Source organism: Eumetopias jubatus, unplaced genomic scaffold (genome assembly GCF_037043125.1).
Source record: "Eumetopias jubatus isolate StellerSeaLion01/CBP00866 unplaced genomic scaffold, mEumJub1_p1.0 scaffold_17, whole genome shotgun sequence".
Taxonomy (NCBI): Eukaryota; Metazoa; Chordata; class Mammalia; order Carnivora; family Otariidae; genus Eumetopias; species Eumetopias jubatus.
The window spans coordinates 54,356,507-54,379,767 of NW_028274823.1; the positions used below are offsets into that span (position 1 = coordinate 54,356,507).

The 23,261-nt window shown below is 36.9% G+C and overlaps 1 protein-coding gene across 2 annotated transcripts in view; it reads right to left on the reverse strand.

The window, feature by feature from the left end:
- Nucleotides 1–23,261, reverse strand: part of VCL (vinculin) — a 111,289-nt gene that overhangs the window by 48,072 nt on the left and 39,956 nt on the right. For both annotated transcript variants that reach the window (XM_028109550.2, XM_028109549.2), the window contains exon 3: nt 181–331. In XM_028109550.2, the coding sequence (XP_027965351.1) occupies nt 181–331 (151 nt within the window). The remainder of the gene's footprint in view (nt 1–180; nt 332–23,261) is intronic.

Here is a 23,261-nt window from a genome sequence, read left to right on the forward strand (position 1 = left end):
AAAATGCATTTCAGTTTTTAGTCGACTGAGTGAATAATAAGTGGAAAACATGCTAATTCAGCTGGGTAGCTATTCAACATTTTCTCATTCTAAATCATCACCAATCCTCCATTATTACCTTCAAAACTATCTTTAAGACTTTTGTCTGGAAGAGGTCTGCATGGGCCTCAGATTGCCTACCTCAGCCTCATCGAAGGTGAGGAGCAGGTCTGATGTGCCAGAGAGGATGCCCCTTGACCCATCGATTAGATAATCTCGAGCAGGCACTGAGTAAGGGTCTGACTGAAGCATCTGGGCTGCCTGGACAAGCTTGGTGCAAGCATTCTCAACCCTGTGGGGAGGAACATGGAGTTAACTCCCTGGCAGAACCAAGCAGAAGAATAGAAAATGCAAATGTAAAGAATGTAAAGGGACATATTCACATTTTTTTTCAGACATGGAAAACAGCCAAGACCAAGTTACAACAGGACTTAAGTTTTTAGCTCTTAAAATCTACAGTTAAGGGCTACATATCCATTCATCCATCCATCCATCCATTCATTCACCTCATTCAAAGCACTAAGCCCTTGTTCTTTGTTATTTCCTGGCAACAAAAAATGATGACAAAATGTTTTAGACCTTTCACTTTAGGTTGCTATACATCTCGGCAACTCCTTTGTTTTCTTCTTTCTCACCCTATACACACTGCCATTAAAAGACACTACACAAAGAACAGAAAACCTTGACAACAGTTTCAGATTTATTATCTAGAACTAAAATGCCAAAGCACTGGGTTAAGTGAAATTTAATAATCAGATAACAGAAAGGATTAGGAGGAAACAAAAAGTATGAAGTAATGCATAAATTTCCCATTCATCTAGCTAAATGGATTTGACAAATCCACTGGACTGTTTGAAAACAAACCTATAAAACTATATTGTTAATTAAAATGTCACTAGTGGGGCGCCTGGGTGGCTCAGATGGTTAAGCGACTGCCTTCAGCTCAGGTAATGATCCTGGAGTCCCGGGATCAAGTCTCGCATTGGGCTCCCTGCTCAGCAGGGAGTCTGCTTTTCCCTGACCCACCCCCTCTCATGTGCTCTCTCTCTCTCTCTCTCTCTCATTCTCTCTCTCTCAAATAAAATAAAATAAAATAAAAATAAATAAAATGTCACTGGCATTAATAACTGAACCAGTTATTGATAGTTTAATGTTAATACAGTTTAATGACACAGACAACCTGATCATATGTAACAATGAATGAAAGAATGAATGAATGAATCAGTAAAGAGCAAGACCTCATTGCTGTGGCTTTGGATCACTCTTAAAACTGGTTGTTTACTGTTCCTTTTTAAATTTTAAATTAAATTTTTAATTTAATTTATAGAGATATGTATATTCATACATATGACAGTCAGTGAAAAATCACCTTCTTTCCACTATCTCCTAGTCATTCATATTCCATCTACTTGCAACCAATGTTATGAGTCTCCTCTGTATTCTTTAAAATAAGACACTTCATGCATAAGAAACAAAAACAGGCTTCCTCCTTTTTCATACAAATAGGATCATACCAGGCATACTCTCTGCATTCTGCTTTTTCCACTTAATTTAACTTAGAGATATTCTAATGAAAGTACATAAAGAGCCTCCTCATTCTTTATTTTTTTCCTCCTCATTCTTTAATACAGCTACATAACTAGTCCATAATTTATTAGCCTGCTACAAAAAAATCACCTTGAAAAATATCAATGTAAAATGTATATATCTGTAGGATACAGGCCAGAAAGGAATCGCTGAATCAAAGGTGTAGACATTTACAATTTTGACAAATGTTGCTATATTGCCATCCACAGAGGTTATTAACATCCCCCCCCCCCCCATGGATGACAGCAGTACCTGTTTCCTCAGTCTCAACAACTTGGTATAGAATCAAACTTAAGTTTATCTTCACCAATATGAGAGACCAAAGCTGGATTTCAATATAGTTTTTTAACTAAGGTAAAATTCACATAACACAATTAGTTGCTCTAAAGGGTACATACAATTCAATGGCATTTAGTGTATTCACAATGATGAGCAACTACCACCTCTCTCGGGTCAAAACTTGTGATAACACTTCAGAAATGCACCCTGAAACATGGTATGTAATCACTCCCCATCTCCCCCTTTCCCCCATCCCCTCGTGACCACTAATTTGCTTTCTGTCTCTATGAATTTACCAATTCTGGATATATCATATAAAAAGAATCATGTGACTATGTGACTTTTTGTGTCTGGCTTCTTTCACTTAGCATAAATGTTTTCAAGGTTCATCGAGGTTATAGCATGTGTCAGTAGTTTGTTCTTTTTCATACCTGAATATTTTATTGTATGTGTATATGTAAAAATTTGAAAATTTGCTTATCCATCCATGTATTGATGGACATCTGGGTTGCTTCCACCTTTTGGCAATTATGAATAATGCTGCTACTAACATTCATACACAATTTCCATGTGGATTTAGGTTTTCATTTCTCTTGGATATATACCTACAAGTGGAAGTCTATGTTAATTTTTTGAGGAAATGCCAAACTGTTTTCCACAGCAATTGCACCACTTTACATTCCCACCAGCTTTGTAGAAGGGTTCCTATTTCTTCACATCTTTGCCAACACTTGTTATTTTTTGGTTCTTAAGGTTTTGGGGGGTTAAAGCCATCCTACCAGGTGTGAAGTGGTATCTCATGGTTCTAATGTGATTTCTTTACTGATCAAAGATGAACATCTTTTCATGTGCCTGTGGGCTATCTGTATATCTTCTTTGGAGAAAAGTTTATTGAAGTCCTTTGTTCATTTTTTAATTGGGATGTTTGTCTTGTTGTTGAGTTGTCAGAATTATTCATATACTCTGGGTATTAAATCTTTATCAGATATATAATTTGCAAATATTTTTGCCTATTTTGCAGGTGCTTTTTACTCAACATAGTTTTAATTTGCATTTATTTGATTATTAATGAAGTTAAGAATATTTTTATATTTTTTAAATTGTAAAATAAAATTATACAAACACTGTATGACCATTATGCTCAAGCAAGTATCACATATACAACAATCATACTTCAGAAATGAAATATTACCAAGTACTTTAGAAGCCCCACCTAACCAGAACTAATCATTATCCTGAATTTTGTTAATTATTCTCTTGATTTTTTTGTATACTTTCAGCACCTATCTATCTATACATACCTAAACAAGTGCCATTTAGTTTTGTCTATACATATTAAAATCTTAAATTAGTGTAACTGTACTGTTACATATGCTTTTGTTCAATATTATGATTTTGAGACCCATCATGTTGAGGACTATCGCTAATGTGTCATATTCCACTGTATGGATATACCACAATTTACCCATTCGACTTCTGATTGACATTAGAGGTATTCTAGGTTATTATATTTTTTACTGGTGTTTCTATCAATACTACTACTATGAACATTTTTTTTTTTTTTTTTTAAAGATTTATTTATTTATTTATTTGAGAGAGAGAGAATGAGCGATAGAGAGCACGAGAGGGAAGAGGGTCGGAGGGAGAAGCAGACTCCCCGCTGAGCAGGGAGCCCGACGTGGGACTCGATCCCGGGACTCCAGGATCATGACCCGAGCCGAAGGCAGTCGCGTAACCGACTGAGCCACCCAGGCGCCCCTACTATGAACATTCTTACACTGGCTTCTGGTGCACACGAACAGTATATCTAGTAGTGGAAAAACTGGGTTGCAGAAAATGCTATATTCAAACTCTATCAAGGAAAGCCAGTCTTCCAAAGTGATTACACCAGTTTAATACGCAGACCAGCAGTGTTCACAATTGCTCCACAACCTTACCTTGGCATTGTAAATTTTTAATATGCCAATGCGGTCATTGTGAAATGCTAAATTATTGTGAATTTAATTTGCATGTCCCTGTTACTAATGAAACTGTTGTGGGTGGAGTGGGTTTGTTTACTTGAGAGAGAGAGAGAATGAGAAATAGAGAGCACGAGAGGGAAGAGGGTCAGAGGGAGAAGCAGACTCCCTGCTGAGCAGGGAGCCCGATGCGGGACTCGATCCCGGGACTCCAGGATCATGACCCGAGCCGAAGGCAGTCGCTTAAGCAACTGAGCCACCCAGGCGCCCTGTTTTGTTTTGTTTTTTAATGTTAATGGGCCCCAAGAGTTTTGACAGGTAGCATTTTTGTTATCATCCAGCTCTAAATAATTTTCATTATGACATCTTTGACAATGAATTGTTGGATATACTTTTAAAAAAGGGGGGCTTTTCTAGTTATCTTTTTGCTATTGATTTATCATTAACTGCAACATGCCAGAGAATGTAGCCTGTAAGATAACAAGGGTTTGAATTTTGAAATGTGTTGAGGCTAGCTTGATGGCTTAACACATGATCAATTTTTATAAATTTTCTATGTGTGCCTGAAAAGAATGAGTATGCTCCAATTTTTACGTGAAATATTTTACATATTCCACTAGCTCAAGCTTGTTAATTAAAACTGTTCAAATTTTCTATATCCTTGCTGATATTTATTGTCTTTTATCCATCAATTACTGAGCGATGAAATCTCCTACCATAACAACAGATTAGTCTATATCTCCTTGTAGTTCTATTTGTGTTTTATATATATATATATATATATATATATATATTGAAGCTAACTTTTTAGGTACATATAAATTTACAATTATTATATAACCTGAACCTATTTATCATATGTAACACCTCTCTATATCTCCCATAAGGTTTGTTGCCTTAATGTCTAATTTGTCTGACATTAATATTGCAAATCAGTTTTCTTTGACTATTTTCAATTTCTCTGTCATTGTGTTTTAGATGTATCTTTTTAAATAACATATAGCTACATATTTTTAATCCAGTTCAGGAATTTTTAACTTAATGATTTAGCCCATTTAAATTTATTAATATTACTGGTATATTTAGAATTATTTTCTTTTTTTTCCAAGATTTTCTTTGTTTATTTGAGAGGGAGAGAGAGAACAGGGGAGGAGAGGGAGAAACAGACCCCCTGCTGAGCAGGGAGCCCAACCTGGGGGCTCAATCCCAGCACTCTGGGATCATGACCTGAGCAGAAGACAGACGCCCAACCGACTGAGCCACCCAGACACCCCATCCTTTTTTTTTTTTTTAGAATTTTTTTTTTTTTATTAGAGAGAGAGAAAGAGAGGGAAGGGCAGAGGCACAGGGAAAGAGAGAATCCTAAGCAGGCTCCACACCCAACACAGAGCCTGACTCGACGCTCAATCCCACAACCCTGAGATCATGATCTGAGCGAAAACGAAGAGTCGGGGACCTAACCAACTGAGCTGAGCCACTCAGGTGCCCCTAGAATTATTTTCATATCTTATTATTTATTTTCCATATAGCCTGTAATTTTAACATATTTTTCCCCTTTTTTGGGGGGGGGGGCAAGGAGAAGATTGCTAGTTTTTTCTACCTTTTTCTTATTCCCTTTACAATTTTAAAGGTTATACACTCTGTGCTTTTTGTGGTTACCTTAAATACTTCAGCATGCATACTTGGCGTGTTAAAAATCTAAAATAAAAGCTGTCCTCTTAACACAGCTGGCAGTTCATCAGTCTCATAAAAATCTAAAATGAGTCAATATTTTTACCTTCTTCCCAAACAAAAAATGATCTTAGGATACTTAATTCCCAATCATCCCTTTCCTGACCTTTATGCTACTGTTTTCAAGTTTTGTTTTGTTTACATTGTTTTCATGTATAAAATGTTGTATCTTTCATTTTAAACCTTTAAATCTTGTTATATTTTACATTATTATACTATATAAGTCAAAGTTTGTTTATATTTACCAACAAAGTGTCCCATATTTTGGATAATCATTCCCTCGTATATCTCAGGCCTTACATCTAGAATCATCTGATGCTGTCTGAATTACATTCTTTAGAATTTCCTCTTAAGAGAATGCTGGTGACAAAATGTAACCATTTTTGTTTGTTTGAAAATATCTATTTTGCCCTCTACTTCAAAGACTATTTCAGTAGTACAGATTTCTAGGTTGACAGCTGTATTATTGCACATTGAAGGTATTATTTCACTATGATGTAAAAAAAGAAGCAGAAAAATATATGATGACAGAAGCAGAGGTAAGTGCAACCACTCTGAAAAACAGTATGGAGGTTCCTCATAAAGTTGAAAATAGAGCTACCATATGATCCAGCAATTGCACTACTGGGTATTTACCACAAAGATACAAATGTAGGGATCCGAAGGGGTACGTGCACCCCAATGTTTATAACAGCAATGTCCACAATAGCCAAACTGTGGAAAGAGCCAAGATGTCCATCAACAGATGAATGGATAAAGATGTGGTATATATACACAATGGAATATTATGCAGCCATCAAAAGGAATGAGATCTTGCCATTTGCAATGACGTGGATGGAACTGGAGGGTGTTATGCTGAGTGAAATAAGTCAATCAGAGAAAGACATGTATCATATGACCTCACTGATATGAGGAATTCTTAATCTCAGGAAACAGGCTGAGAGTTGCTGGAGTGGTGGGGGGTGGGAGGGATGGGGTGGCTGGGTGATGGACATTGGGGAGGGTATGTGCTATGGTGAGCGCTGTGAATTGTGCAAGACTGTTGAATCACAGATCTGTACCTCTGAAACAAATAATGCAATACATGTTAAGGAAAGAAAAAAAAAAGAAGATAGCAGGAGGGGAATGGGGGAAAGGGGGGAAATCGGAGGGGGAGACGAACCATGAGAGATGATGGACTCTGAAAAACAAACTGAGGGTTCTGGACGGGAGGGGGGTGGGGGGGATGGGTTAGCCTGGTGATGGGTATTAAAGAGGACACGTTCTGCATGGAGCACTGGGTGTTATGCACAAACAATGAACCACGGAACACTACATCTGTGGAGCACTGGGTGTTATGCACAAACAATGAATCATGGAACACTACATCAAAAACTAATGATGGGGCGCCTGGGTGGCTCAGATGGTTAAGCGTCTGCCTTCAGCTCAGGTCATGATCCCAGGGTCCTGGGATCAAGTCCCGCATCGGGCTCCCTGCTCCTTGGGAGCCTGCTTCTCCCTCTGCCTCTCTCTCTCTCTGTCTCTCATGAATAAATAAATAAAATCTTTAAAAAAAATTAATGATGTAATGTATGGTGATTAACATAACAATAAAAATTTTAAGAAAAAAAAAAAAGCAGAGGTAAGAGTGATGCAGGGCTACAAGCCAAGGAATTTGAGCAGCTTCTAGAAGCTGGAAAAGGCAAAGAAACAGATTCTCTAGAATCTCCAGAAGAAACACAATTAACCCATTTTGGACTTCTGAACTCCAGAACTGGAAGACAAAACATCTGTGTTGTGTTTGTTACAACAACAATATGACACTGGCCTCCAACTGAAATTTGCCAGACATTAAATAGGCATGAAAACACCACCCACAATGAAAAGAAAAAAAATAATTCAAAAACAACCCAGAAATGACACAGATGATAGAATCAATAGACAAGAATGTTAAAACCATTATTACAACTGTATTCCATATGTTCAAAAGCTAAAGGAAAGTTTGAGTATATTTTTTTAAAGATTTTATTTATTTATTTGAGAGAGAGAGAATGAGAGATAGAGAGCACGAGAGGGAAGAGGGTCAGAGGGAAGAGCAGACTCCCCGCTGAGCAGGGAGCCCGATGTGGGACTCGATCCCGGGACTCCAGGATCATGACCTGAGCCAAAGGCAGTCGCTTAACCAACTGAGCCACCCAGGCGCCCGGAAAGTTTGAGTATATTAAATAGATAAATGAAAGATATAAAAACAAGCCTCAAACACAACAACTGGAAATGTGTCTCAGATACAAAAATACACTCAATAAATTACTAGCAGATAAGATACGTCATGAAAAAAAGATCAGTGAAATTCAAGTCATAGCAATTAAAATTATCCAAAATGAAACAAGGGAGAAAAAAAGACTTAAAAAAAATGAACAGATCATCACTGAGCTGTGGTACAACTCTAAGCAGCCTGATATATTTGCAATTTGAGTCTCCAAAAGAGAGGAAGGAGGGAGACAGAAAACAATATTTGAAGAAATGATGGCCAAAATTTTTCTATATTTAATGAACACTATAAAGCCCCAGGTCCAAGAAGCTCAATAAACCCCAAGCACAAAAAATATCAAGAGAACTACAACAAGGCACGTCATAAACTGCTTAAAGGAACATAAATAAAATTGCTTAAAAATCAAGATTAAAGAGAAAATATTAAAAGTAGCAGGAGAAAAATGACACTTTAAATACAGAGGAACGAAGAATAACAGACTTCTCACTGGAAACAATGCAAGCCATAAGACAGTGAAGTACTGAAAGAAAAAAACAAACCTGTCAACCTCAAAAATCTATACCCCAAAAAATATGCATTTCAAAAATTAAGGTGAAATAAAGACTTTTTCAGATATGTAAGAGCTGAAAGAGTTCATCAGCAGCAAACCTGAACTATAGGGTAAATTAAAGGAAATCTTCAGGAAGAAGAAAAATTATACCAGATGGAAACTTGGATTTACAGGGGGAAAAAAAAATGACAACTAACAAACAACAAAATGTTATAAATAACTAAATGTTAACTATGTGAGTAAATATAAAAATAATTCTTATTATTTAAATATGTTTAAAAGACGACTAAAGAACTTTTTTAAAAATGAAGTTTCAAAAAAGTAAATTTGATTCAGCTGACTAGATACACAATAAGAACTGGCTCTGCCAATGATTATGGCAGATGTTTTCCATAAATCAAATGAACCAAAATTACATGGAAACATATTTAAGACAGGTATATAATACACAATATGGCAGAAAATACATGCTGTGCAACTAAACTTATGATTTAAAAATGTTTCTGGAATTTAAGAAACAAAACAAATGAGCAAGGGGGAAAAAAGAGAGAAACAAGCCAAGAAACAGACTCTTAACTGTTGAGAACAAACTGATGGTTACCAGAGGGGAGGTGGGGGAGGAGGGTGAAATAGGTGATGGGGATTAAGGTGTGTACTTGTGATGAGCACTGGGTGTTGTATGGAAGTGTTGAATTACTATATTGTACACCTAAAACTAATATAACACTGTATGTTTTTTTTTTAAGATTTTATTTATTTATTTGAGGGAGAGAGCACGGAAGGAGAGGGAGAGGGAGAAGCAGGCTCCCCACTGAGCCAAGAGCATATGTAAGGCTCAATCCCAAGACCCTGAGATCATGACCTGAGCCAAAGGCAGATGCTTAACCTACTAAGCCACCCAAGGCATCCCCAAAACACTGTATGTTACCTACACTGGAATTAAAATAAAATAAAATAAATAAAAATTTGTAAATGAAAAGTTTAAAATATTCAAAAGAAGTATTTCAAAAGATCTTTAGGGACGGCCAACCACTCTTTGAAGGCCATTAGTTGAAAGAGCACTGACGTCTTGCTTCAAGATTTTTTATATCCGTTCTCACTAATTCAAACACCTCTCTCTCTCTCCCCTTTTTTGCTTTACTAACCACTACTTATTCTCTCAGATTCTGCCTTTAAATGACTCTTCCTTCAGGAAACCATCCCAAATCTACAAGTACCTCTCCTATGTGCTCCCATGAGACTTATCACACCCTCTCAATTTAGTTTTCTCTATTTTCCACAAGACTCTAAGGTCAGCAAGGCCAAGAACTTTGTCTATCTTGTTCATTAATGTAGTCACAAAGCAGAATGCCTGACACATAACAAGTGTCCACTAAATAACTGCTGAATGAACAAATAAATGAATTTTCACCCAGTACAGGCCCACAGAAATCATTAACTTTAAAAAGCCACAAAACTTGATTTTATTTCCAGGTAACATGAATGCTGCTGAAATTAAAGCAAACAAACCTAAGAATCACAGAATGCAATGGTTGTGCTACACCTACTTGCAAGGATCCAGTTACTGCATAAGTGTTTCAAATGTGGGAAAAAAATAAAAAACCATCGTGGAGAAAAGAAACAGAAAAAAAAAAAAGGTTGAAAATCGAAAACCTCTGCAGGAATCAATTTGATTCTCCGACTAATGGTTCCCTTGTGTGGTAAAATGATAGGGCTAAAACAGATACTGTACCATTTTTTCTACAGATGTCTTTCTAAGACATCTGATCTGTACATTAAAATTTAATGGCATTCATAAAAGCCAAACAAATCCCACCATGACTAACCAGTGGTTAGAAACAGATAGGAGTCTGTCTTGTCTGCAGAAAATGAGATTTTATTAAAACATTCAAGCTGCCTTACTTCTTAAAGCGATCTTCTACTTTTTAACACAAATCGAAATTTTTTAAAAAGCACTTTGGAGAATGACAGTAGGGAAAAAGGTCTGTTTCCTACATAATTACATATCTTGACTATATCCTAATAATAGTGATTTAGACACTTTAAATCAATCAACTATTACAAGTTGAAAGCTTCTCTCTGCCATTGAGTCTTCAACTTAACAGAAAATTCTTATTCTGTAGATTAGTGGACCAATGACAGCCTCACAGGACCCAAAATATGTTCACTCATAACCCACTAATCCATTCTTTCCAGGATTACATGTCATATAACTTGATACAATTTAAGATATATGAAGATCCCAGGGGCACCTGGGTGGCTCAGTCGTTAAGCGTCTGCCTTCGGCTCAGGTCATGATCCCAGGGTCCTGGGATCAAGCCCCACATCGGGCTCCCTGCTTGGTAGGGAGTCTGCTTCTCCCTCTCCCACCGCCCCTCCCCTCACTTGTGCTCTCTCTCTCTCTCTCTCTCTCTCTCTCGCTCTGCTCTCAAATAAATAAAATCTTAAAAATAGAGATTGTCATAAGTCATTTTTAAAGGTTCTACTAGACCGCATCCAATCTTAAATTCCTTTAGTTTAATTCTTTCATATATTTGTTCCTCTAACTATTGAGGACCTGCTACATGATATATGAATCCTAGGTATACAAAGTATTTTTAAGTCCCTACCTTTAGAGGGTTACCACCTCCGGAGGAGAAGACATACATGTAAACAAAAATACATTAGTATTTAGAAGTACATCCAGCACATAACAAGGGGACGTAAGAATGGAAATAGTCATTTTTACCTGAGAGGTTAATAAAGTGGTGATGGGGAAGGTGGAGACAACATTGCTCCTGTCTCAGAAGCTCAGCACTACTTATAAAGATGATCCTCTGCACAGCATCTCTTTGAGTTGTTTATCCAATGGAATAAATCTCTCTCTCTCTCTCACACACACACACACACACACACACACACACACACACACACACACACAAGTCCTTTCTGCGAAAAATAACATGCATTTGCCATAGACCTGGTTTGACTAGAGAGGGCAGTCTACTATCACAAAGTGCAGGTAACTCACTCACTCTGAAGCCACACAATCTCAGTCAGCTCCTGTAAAAATCACCTAGCAAATGCCAGCTCACTGATTTAGCAGAGGAAAGTAGAGCTCAGAGCTTTGGAACAAAATACTGTAAAGGGAAGAGTGTGCTGGGCCTATTTAGACATATACTGCTCCATAATATAAAACGGAAAAGCTCTCTGAAACATTCAACAAGTTAAACTTCACCCCACCACAAACAAACAAACAAACAAACATATTGGGGGGCAGGGGAAATGATCCTATGTCAAAATCCCCGTTTTAATATAATCTGAACTTAATCAGTTTAGCCATTTAGGCTATACACACTGTCACACACACACACACACACACACACACACACACACACGCACGCACGCACGCATTCTGTTTGCTAAAGACTGAGGTGCTGTGGAGCAGAACACCTGAAAATCTGATTTCATGGAAGTTGGATTACCCTGGAGCACACCCAAAGAAGCAGGTGTTTACATTTTGGACCTGTCCTTTCAAGAGAGAGAGTTGGTCAGGCCACAAGCATATCAATCACACAAAACAACATTTGGAAGATAGGAAGGCAACAGGCCAAAGAAGAACATGATCACCTGGTCGGTGAGGCTTTCCCCCCTGTGGCCACTGCACCCAGCACCTCCATCACCGCCATTTCCTACCAGGCTGGCATTGGCATAATTATTTGGCAGGCAAAATTGACTGTCAAGGCTCTTCCTGCTCTTATCTCAATCCTTGTTGAGACTTCTTTTCCTTCCCATCTGTGTAGGGTCTCTCAGAGGTCAAAAAAGGCCCAGATCACTTCCAAGTTTGAGAAGCCCATCATATTTCAAAATTAAGAAATGCAAAAACAGGGTAATAAAAATGGTGGTGGGCGCCTGGGTGTATCAGTTGGTTAAGCGACTGCCTTCGGCTCAGGTCATGATCCTGGAGTCCCGGGATCGAGTCCCACATCGGGCTCCCTGCTCAGCGGGGAGTCTGCTTCTCCCTCTGACCCTCCCCACTCTCATGCTCTCTCTCTCTCATTCTCTCTCTTAAATAAATAAATAAATCTTTAAAAAAAAAAATGGTGGTACACTTAAGTGTACATTTAATCATTTTAAATGCATGATAAACACGTTCTTTTAAGATTTTATTTACTTGAGGGGGGAGCACAGGAGGAGGGAGCAGAAGAGGGAAAGAATCCCAAGCAGACTCCATGCTGAGCCCAGAGCCTGACACAGGGCTCCATCTCATGACCCTGAGATCATGACCGGAGCTGAGACCAAGAGTCAGATGCTTAATCAACTGAGCGCCCCAGGCACCCCAACACCTTCTTTTAAGACTTCCTCTTTTTCTCTACGACTACATATATGGTATCATTTGAAAATAGTATTAAAGTTGAGGCCTGAGCCTGAGAGAGAGGCCAGAGTGTGGGGTACGGGTCAGGCCCTCAAACTCTCTCTGCTTTCCCATATTTAGAGCCTAGCCTCAGTCGAACATACGATAAGTGAAAATGACTGCTGAGACCTTGAAAATTCTCCCTTCACCAGGCATTTAATCATTTAAATTGTTAACAAATGAGCTCCAGTGAAATTTCAGGCATCAGCAACAGACAGTTCAGCCTTTCTAGTGTCCGTCCTATAGGAAGTGCTTCCTCTATTAAGCGATTCATTTCATCCTCAGATCTTGTTGTGTATATACATGTATATACATATATACATTAAAAAGTAATAATAAAAATAACGGAAGTGAATGGGATGCCCAGGCGGCTCAGTCAGTTAAGCATCCAACCCTTGGTTTCAGCTCAGGTCATGGTCTCAGGGTCCTGGGACAGAGCCCTACATCAGGCTCCACACTCGGCGGGGAGTCTGCTTGAGGATTCTCTTTCTCCCTCTCTCCCTGCCCCTCTCCGCACTCGCACTCTCTCTCTCTGTTTCTCTCCCTAAAATAAATAATCTTTTTTAAAAAAAAAGAGATGTGAAGATTACAAAAGTCTCAGGGAGATGTGTGAAAATAAATATTTCTTTCATATACTCGCCATCTGGCACAAACTCTACTTTGAAATAGCAAAAGTAGAATCATTCTGTGGCATCCCAGGACTAGAACTAGCCAATTTGCTTTGGTCCTGGTGTTGCCATTTTGAGAAAGGTCAAGGATCCTCAGCCATTAGTCATCTAGAAACCTGAGTGAAGGCCCCAAGAATAGTTACAGTTTTTAGGAGGGAGTTGGGAACACAGAGTACAATGACAAACTTCAATCTAGTTCAAGTAGAAAGTACATGGCAGCAATTCACCCACATGTACACTGTGATAACACTAAAACAGGCTGGTCCAATCCCGGGCTCCCAGATTTAAAGATCCTACAGGCCCCATCCACCAATTATTCCTATCCCTTTCTTAACTCAGTGATAGTATAGGACACTGCATGTATACACCCAAAACTAAAATTAGAAACCACAATGAGTCATATTTAAAACATTCAAAGCCTTTCAAGGGCCACACCAATCTCTTTTTGCTGAACATGTATACTGAGATACCAAAGCTAAAAGATACAAACACCACGGGCTCACTAAATTCTTTTCTTTCAGATGAAAATAGGAGAGTATACGACCAGTTTTAACTCGGTCTTCAAACAGAACAGAATTCTGCCAGAGCTGAGAGATTAACTGAAGAGGAAGAGGCATGTTGGGAAAGAACGTTAAGAGTGTCACTAATGCCCAAACCACATGCTCTTCAAGTCCTGGTAGGCTGCTTATTTGAAAGGTAGAGTATGAGTCATACCCTTTGAATCCTTTAAAGTCTGAATGATTAGTCATAGTCTTTCTCCCCACTTCCTTCACCCCCTGTTCAAATCTGGCATCTGTGAAGGGAGAGGAGATTCCAGCCTGCAAGGTTCACAGCTACCTGTAGGTCCATTGGTTCCTATGGTCCTTCCTCCCACTCATGGTAGGATTACAGCCGAAACAGAAGAATACAGAAGCAAGTGTGTCTTACAGATACTAGTAGGTTTTTAATATATCTTAAAGCTATTGTGATGAATAAAGCAAAATTTTACTTTAAAACATTGTAAAATCACTGCATCTTTCATTCTTATCCATTCTTAATCAAATAATAATAATAAATCTCATTATTACTTGAAGGTCCTTATGCTAAAAAAAGTTGACAATCACTGTTCTACAGCAGAGTGTAATGAATGAGTTAGGGGTATAAATACCTAAATACAAAGTGAAATGGAATAGACACCGTAGGAGAATATTTTTACTTATGAAAAGAAACTGCCAAAAATTAAGATAGGGTTTACAAAAAAATCTGAAGATACAAGTCAACAGTAGACTAACATCAATCAACAGCCATTCTTTAAAAAGGGCAATAAATGGGCACCTGGGTGACTCAGTCAGCTGAGTGTCCGACTCTTGATTTTGGCTCAGGTCATGATCTCAGTCAGGGTCATGGGATCGGGCCACATAGGGCTCCGTGCTCAGCCAGGAGTCTGCTAGAGATTCTCTCTTTCCTTCCCCCTTGCCCCATCCCCTGTTCGTGTGCACGAACATGCTCTCTCTAATGAATAAATAAATCTTTCTTTAAAAGCAGTAATAAATAACAAAATAATTGACAGAATTTAGGACCCAGGGGAATCATAACCTTGTAACCACTTACTACTAATAATATTGCTTTGAAATATATAAAACTAAAGCTGACAATTCTAAGAAAAACTGACAAGCCTACAATTATTATAGGAGACTTCAACATACTTCATCATAAACTGATAGTTCAAACAGACAAAATAGTAAGGCAATAAAAAGTTTGATCAATAATATTTAGTCACGAGCTCTACTGACTCAGTCACCAGAGCATATGACTTTTGATCTCAGGGTTGTGAGCTCAAGTCCCACATTCGGTGTATAGATTACTTTAAAATAAAATCTTAAAACAATAATAATAATAAATAATAATAATAATAATAATATTTATATTTTGACCTAATTGATATAAAGAAAACCCTAACCCAAGCAAAAAGGGAATATACTTTCTTTTCAAGCACACATAGCACACTTAACCAAAACTGACCATACATTATATCACAAAAGAATTTCCAAGGAGTGATATTATATCATATTATACCAATCATGTTTTGGGCACAATGCAATTAAATTAGAAATAGAACAATAAAAAGACAGTAAAAAGAATTTTTAAATTTTTAAAACATACTCCTAAATAAAGCATATTTGTTAAAGAGAAATTCACAACCAAAATTACAACCATTAAAGTTTCTATAGCTGGAAAATTCACAATCCCATTTATAACTGCATCAAAAAGAATAACAAACCTAGGAATAAATTTAACCAAGGACGTGAAAGACCTATATGCTGAAAACAACAAGACATTAATGAAATAAATTGAAGACACAAATAAACAGAAAAGTACTCCAAGCTCATGGATTAGAGGAATTAATATCGTTAAAATGTCCATCCTACACAAAGCAATATACAGATTCAATGCAATCCCTCTCAAAATTTCAGTGGCATTTTTCACAGAAATAGGACAATCCTAAAATTTGTATGGAACCAAAAAAGATTCTGAATAGACAAAACAATCTTGAGGAACAAGAACAAAGCTGGAGGCATCACACTCCCTGATTTCAACCTATGTTACAAAGCTATACTCATTAAAATAGTATGGTACTGGCTTAAAAACAGACACATAAATCAATGGAACGGAAAGAGAGCCCAGAATAAACCCACATATGTATGGCCAATTAATTTATGGCAAAGAAGTGAAGAATATACAATGGTGAAAGGACAGTCTCTTCAATAAATGGTGTTGATAAAACTGAACAGCCACATGCAAAAGAATAAAACTGGACCTCTATCTTTTTCTTTTTTTTTTTTTAAGTAGGCTCTATGCCCAGCACAGAGCCCAATGCAGGGCTCAAACTCCCAACCTGATCAAGACCTGAGCTGAGATCAAGAATCGGATGCTTAACCAACTGAGCCACCCAGATGCCCAAAAACTGGACCCCTATCTTCCATCACTCACAAAAATTAATTCAAAATGGATTAAAGACTTGAATATAAACCTGAAACCATGATACTCCTAAAAGACAACATAAGTGGTAAGCTCCTTGACACAGGTCTTGACAATGACTTTTTTTAACCTAACAACAAAAACAAAAGCAACAAAGCAAAAATAAGTAGGACTACATCATACTAAAAATCTTCTGCACACCAAAGGAAACCACCAACAAAATGGGGAAAAGGCAACCTACTGAACGGGAGAAAATATTTGTAAATCCTATATCTGATATGGGGCTAATATCCAAAATATATAAAGAACTCCTACAACTCAAGTGCAAAAAAACAATCAATCCAATTTAAAAAATGGGCAGAAGATATGAATGGACATTTTTTCAAAGAAGACATACAAATGGCCAACAGACACATCATGAAAAGGTACGCTATATTACTAATCATCAGGAAAATGCAAATCAAAACCACAATGAGATATCATCTTACACCTTACAGAATGGCTATTATCAAAAGACTAGAAATAACAAGTGTTGATGAGGATGTGGAGAAAAGGGAACCCTTGTGCACTGCTGGTGGGAATTCAAACTGGTGCAGCCACTGTGGAAACAGTATGGAGGTTTCTCAAAAAATTAAAAATAGAACTATCATATGATCCAGCAATTCTGCTTCTGGGTTTTTACCCAAAGAAAATGAAAACACTAACTTGAAAAGATATATGCATGCCTATGTTCCCTGCAGCATTACTTATTACAATAACTAAAATATGGAAACATCTTAAGTATCTGTCAATGGATAAATGGATAAAGAAACTGTGGTGTATATATATAATTAAATATTATTTGGCCATAAAAAAAAGAATGAAATCTTGCTATTTGTAACATGGATGGGCCTCAAGAGCATTATGGTAAGTGAAATAAGACAAAGACAAATACCATACCATCTCTCTTATATGTGAAATCAATCAATCAAATAAATGCATGGATGGATGGATAGATGGATGGATGACCAACCAACCTCAAAGACACAAAAAAGAGATTGGTGGTTGCCAGAGGCAGGGGTCAGGGGTGAAAGAAATGGGTAAACTGTTTGTATCCTTTTCTTTAGTGTAAAAACATAGAATAATAACAAAACATACCAATAGCTGCTTCCAAACTTGTAGTAGAACTTAAAACAAAATTAAGAGCCTAAAATATATTTATTTAAAAACAAGAAAGCTTGAATGTAAAGACTGAAATATTGAAAGTAAGGTATTTAAATAATAAACTTAATATGGAATGAGTAAGTCTTGGGACTAAAAGGCATAGCACAGGAAATATCAATGGTGTTGTATGGTGACAGATGGAAGCAACACTTGCAAGCACAGTTCAATGTATAAACTTGTCAAAGATCTTATGTTGTACACCTGAAACGAATATAACATTGTGTGTCAACTCTACTTCAATTAAAAAACAAGTAAATAATAAATATGAAAGAATTTAATGAAATAGACCACTGAGGGAAAATAATAAAACATAAATCTCTAAAAGAGTAATAAGTAAAGAAAAAAGGCAGAAATAAATAACACTGAACAAAAAAGGTGATGTAACCAGAGATGTTACAAATGAAAAAGAGAAATAGGTTACTATGAACTTCATACTAATAAATTTGTGAGCTTAGATGAATGGATAACTTCTTAGAAAAGTATCCTATTAGCAAAGTTGACTCAAAATGAATTTAAGACCAGAATAGATAAAGAAGAAAAAAAGGGCACTGAATGAGTAATCAAGTTTCTTCTTCCAAAAGACACTAGACCCAGAGTTTCATATTCAAGTTTGGCCAAACTTTCAAAAAACAGATAATGTTTATTTTATGTAAACTGTTTCAAAAACTAGAAAAAGATCATATTTTATGAAGCTAAAATAAACTTGACACCACAACTGGATAAGAAGAGAACAAGAAAATTATAGATCAAGATACCTCATGAACAAAGAAGCAATATCCTTTTAAAATATTAGCAAATTGAATTTAGCACTGTGTTTTCTTTTTTTAAAATCACAACCAAGTAGGGTTTATCCTAGAAAGGCAAAGATGGTTCACCATCACAAAATCTATATTCATGTAGTAGACCAGAGTCTATCCCATAAAGGATAAAAATTGCATTATCATCTCAATAGCTACAGAAAGAGCTTTAAATAAAAACAAGCAGTCATGTTTTGCTTTGTTTTGTTTTTCTTAAAGACCTTACCATAGGAGACAACAAATTTGGGGAAATTTCTCTGAGAAAAGCTTAAAAAAGTAAGTGACTTCATATTTGAAGAAAAGGACTGAGAAAAAAAGACTGAGAAGCTAAGGAAGGAAGCTAATAATCACCAAATGTCTTTTTTTCTTTCCAGGTACTTTCATATACATTATCTCACTCATTTAAGTCTCACAAAAACTATTATGTTATAAGAAGTTCTTGTAACGAAGAGGGAATCTTAGCATACTGGAATGAGCACAGCGTGGGAGTCAGTCCAGGGTTTGAATCCTGCCTCTACCATTGATGTACTGGGAGACTTTGCAACAAGTTCCTGAGTTTCTCTGGGTCTTAGCTTCCTCAACTGCAAGATGAGGTGAATTAAAGAATACAACTTAAAGGACCCAGTTCATAAAAGGTATTCAAGAAATGGAGCTATTTTTATAAGGTTCTCTAAGGAAAGAAAACTAAAGATTTTAAACAGATGTGGGGGGAAAAATTTTAATCTTGAGAATTTCTTGATTTGGGACTTGCCCTATATAGGAACAATAAGGTAATAATTAAGGGAATACTTGTGTCTAATTATTCATAGCGTTTCTGTTTGGTTTGGGGCAGTAAGGCAGACAAAGCCAATGACCTCCATTCATCTATAAAATAAAGCAGCTGGAGTAAATAATCTCTAGGATTCCTTTTAACTTTAAAATGTTATGACTTTAACTTCTTTACAGCTTAAGAGTTGCAAGACACTGCAATACATCAAAAGTACATCTGTAATATTCCTTCTGTGGAAATGCTTAGGAAAAGTGTAAACTGCTATCCTCTACGAGTGGTATAAAATTAGCACTGCCTGAGAGAGAAGGATGGACTACATGACTTCGTGCAAGGTCAGAGGGTGGAAAAAACATGGATTCAGAAGCCATGAGACCACCAACAGGAACCATGTCCTGCCACATAACAAGCTGAGCAGACCCTGGGTGCGTTAAAGTTTGTCAAACCTCAGTTTTTTACCTGTAAAATGAATTTATCAATACCTGAAGTTGATGTTCTCAGAAAATGAAAATATGTAACTACCTCCCAATAATATGTACTTAATAAATGTGAGTTCCCTTGGTCCCTTGAGTTCCTTTCAATCATATGATTTTGATTACTCTGTAGAAATAGAAGCCAAAGGATTACACGTTTAAAGTTTGGTTTATTTCTTAAGTAAAGCAAGGATCAAATCCCTGCCAAACTGTTTGGAACTCTCCTGCTAAATTAATAATACAGACTCAGAGTTCATTATTGAGAAGACTAAAAACTTAAATCATTTTTGTTTGAGAAAGTCTGTGAAAAACAGCAGTACCCGATTATGTTTAATGTGACAAGTTCAAAGGTGAACTATTTAAAGTTTGAGTGTTGCTCTAGGTAAATAATGCAGTAAGTCAGCCAGCAGATGTGAATAACTGTCTCACAGAACCTTGATCATCTATGTTAAGAGACAAAAATCCTCTCTTAAATAGCAATGGAAAGGACCACAAAAAACCCAAGTTAAAAAATAAAACATTAGAATCACACACTAGCCCCAGATAAACAAAGTGCATGGAGTGGTATGATCAAAGAATTAATCCTAAAAAGAAATATTCTGGGCACTTTTACTGAGAAGAGTGTTTAAAAATATAAACTTCACCACAGATTATTTTGAGTGTTCAAGATCATAAGCAAAGGAAAAGCTAAATACAACGGCTGGTGATCTAAAAATATGACACCACTATTTTAGGTCTAAAGAGATCTAAATTAAGTGTAAGCATGTTTCAACCCTTTTCAAATTTCTTCTTTATAGTACAGGAATATCAATCAAGGTATAATTATACAAATATTACTGTAATTGGGCTTACCTAATAAAGTTTAAGAGTTAAGATAGGGCAATTTTCTAGGAAATATGATTAATGGCAATCATGCAGATTGTTAATAGTTCATAAACCCTTTCACATAGTATTTTAGGAACATTCTTTTATTCAATAGGCCTAGACATTACAATATGTTTCAAAAATAATCCAAGCTGGTGAATCAACCCAAGTTTTGATGATTTCAAGCAGACTGTTCAGAGCAACACTGAACAGAAAGTGGCAACACTTTGCGGTTCTAAATCAAACTATCATTTGCCTGCCAACAAAGCCACTGATGCCCTTTTTAAGGAGTTCATACCACAAGACCACCTCACAAGTGACACATTTTCATACATTCAGATACTCAACACCCTTGGATAGGGTCCAAAAACTGTCTCCCTTTTCATTTCTGCCCCATCCCAGAAATAAGAATGAAATTCCATTGTACACTACAACAGCAACTTTTTCAAGGCAAATAAAATAGTATGCCATAAACGTTTTTTACCTATAAGGAATCCATCTGAAGTAAATCCACACTGGCAGAAAATGAATCTGGTAGGTTCATATAGCTTACTCTCCTTCACTAGCCCTATTACTCATCCAGTATTTGGCTATGAATTGTGAAAAACCACTTTCAGCTTGTCATCTTACTGCTCAAGAACTGCAAAGCTTCTCTGCGGCCCAATTCCAGATTCCTCTGCCTGGCTTCCAAGGGCCTTAATCACCTAGCAGAACTTACCTCAGCTTAGTTCCTACCACTCCCAACATGACTGTCCCTTTCCTCACAGGCCCCATGACTTGCTCCTCTAGTTCATTCCAACCGGAGTATCTTCCTTTTCCCCACATCTATCTTTCCCAAGTCCCACTTCCTACGTGCAGGTTCTTTCTACTATTCCTACCTACAGTGATAGCACTTTCTCTGAATTCCTATTATATAGGGAAAGTCAGTCCGCATTACAGCTCCCTTACTTACTTACTTACTTACTTGAGAGAGAGAGAGAGAGTGTGCAAGTGGTGGGGTAGGGGCAGAGGGAAAGGGAGAGAGAAACTCAAGCGGACTCTGCACTAAGCAGGAGCGGACACCAGGCTCAATCTCACAACCCTGAGATCAGACCTGAGCCAAAAACCAAGAGTCAGACACTTAACCGATTGTGCCACCCAGGTGCCCCTCCACGTTACAGCTCTTCAATTTAAAACTTCTTAAAGAATTTTTTTACTTCTTTTTTTAAAAAAGATTTTATATTTTTAAAGCAACCCAACATGGGGCTGGAACTCACAACCCTGAGATCATGAGTTGCATACTCCACTAACCGAGCCAGCCAGGCACCCCCTGCTTAAAGCATCTTAAAAAAATTTCTCTGCAGCAGAAATTTGTTCCTCTATGATACACAGAAGAATAAAAGCCACATGGGGGCGCCTGGGTGGCTCAGTCAGTTAAGGACCTACCTTCGGCTCAGTTTGGATCTGGGGGTCCTGGGATCAAACCCCAAGCCGGGCTCCCTGCTCAGCAGGGACTCTGCTTCTCCCTCTCCCTCTGCCTGCCAATCCCCTGCTTGTGCTCTCTCTCCCTTTCTCTTTCTCTGTCAAATAAATAAATAAAATCTTTTTTAAAAAAAAGGATAAAACCAACATGTATGATATCCCCCCATGGGTGTATCCGGGATTATGCACAATTTCCAGCCATAACAGCTATAATTTCACTAATATCTCTCCTAAAAAAAAAAAAAGCATAATATAAAGAAAGTGAATATATTATACTTCAATAAAAATTAAAAGAAAAAAAACAATTACCTAGTAAACAGGAACGAGAGGGTTGTTATTATACATATGACTTTGAATATGCTCAATTTACTTTAAAAAAATAAAGCATTTGCAAATTTTGGCATTTTATTACTACTAATAAATAACATAATAAATCTTACAAGTGATCGTTCATAATACACTGGTAAGAACTGCCATCCTATGTAGCATGTAGTGTGCTAGACATAATAGAAGGTAATCAATAAATAATTAACCAGTGTGTCTAGCTCATTAATCAATTACACATAAATATTACTGCTGCTGCTGCCTGATAATGATGATAACTGACAATGATGCAAAATACTCTTCTGCTACAGTCTCTAAAGGAACAAATGACTTCTTACAGGGAAAATCTAACCAATATTATGCAAATCTAACCAATATTTTAACAGTAAAGCATGACCGTTACACTCCTGAAGTTTATGAAGATTGAGACAGTTTCTGTAGCAATCATCATGCAACCCTACACCTCCTGTGCAACAGTGTGGCTATTATTACAATCTTGGGTAAAATTAGTAAATTGTAAACTCTATCTGCTAGGGCAGTTAGAGATCAGATAACTTTTGCTCCACCCAAAAGAAAGCCTTTCTTTAACAATGCAAATTTTGTTCTATATTAAAATGTTCTCATTTTTACAATAAGGAATTGCCCAAGCATTAGAAGCCCCTCATCGAAAGTTAAAACTCAAATATATAATCTTTAACTGATATTAAACCCATTCTCCAACATATCAACATGCCCTTAACTGCCAGTCACTCAAATAGACTATGACTTGATTTTGACAACCCCCAAATCCTAAAAATGTCACAAGTCCTGAAAATATATCTTTCCCTAAAAAATCTCTAAACATATATCAGATTGCTTAGGTATAAATCTATCTACAGACCAAGATTCTGTTTTTCACTAGTCCTGACATTCAAACATTCTAGGAACAGAAATTAATCTAAGAACAAAATTTTAAAACA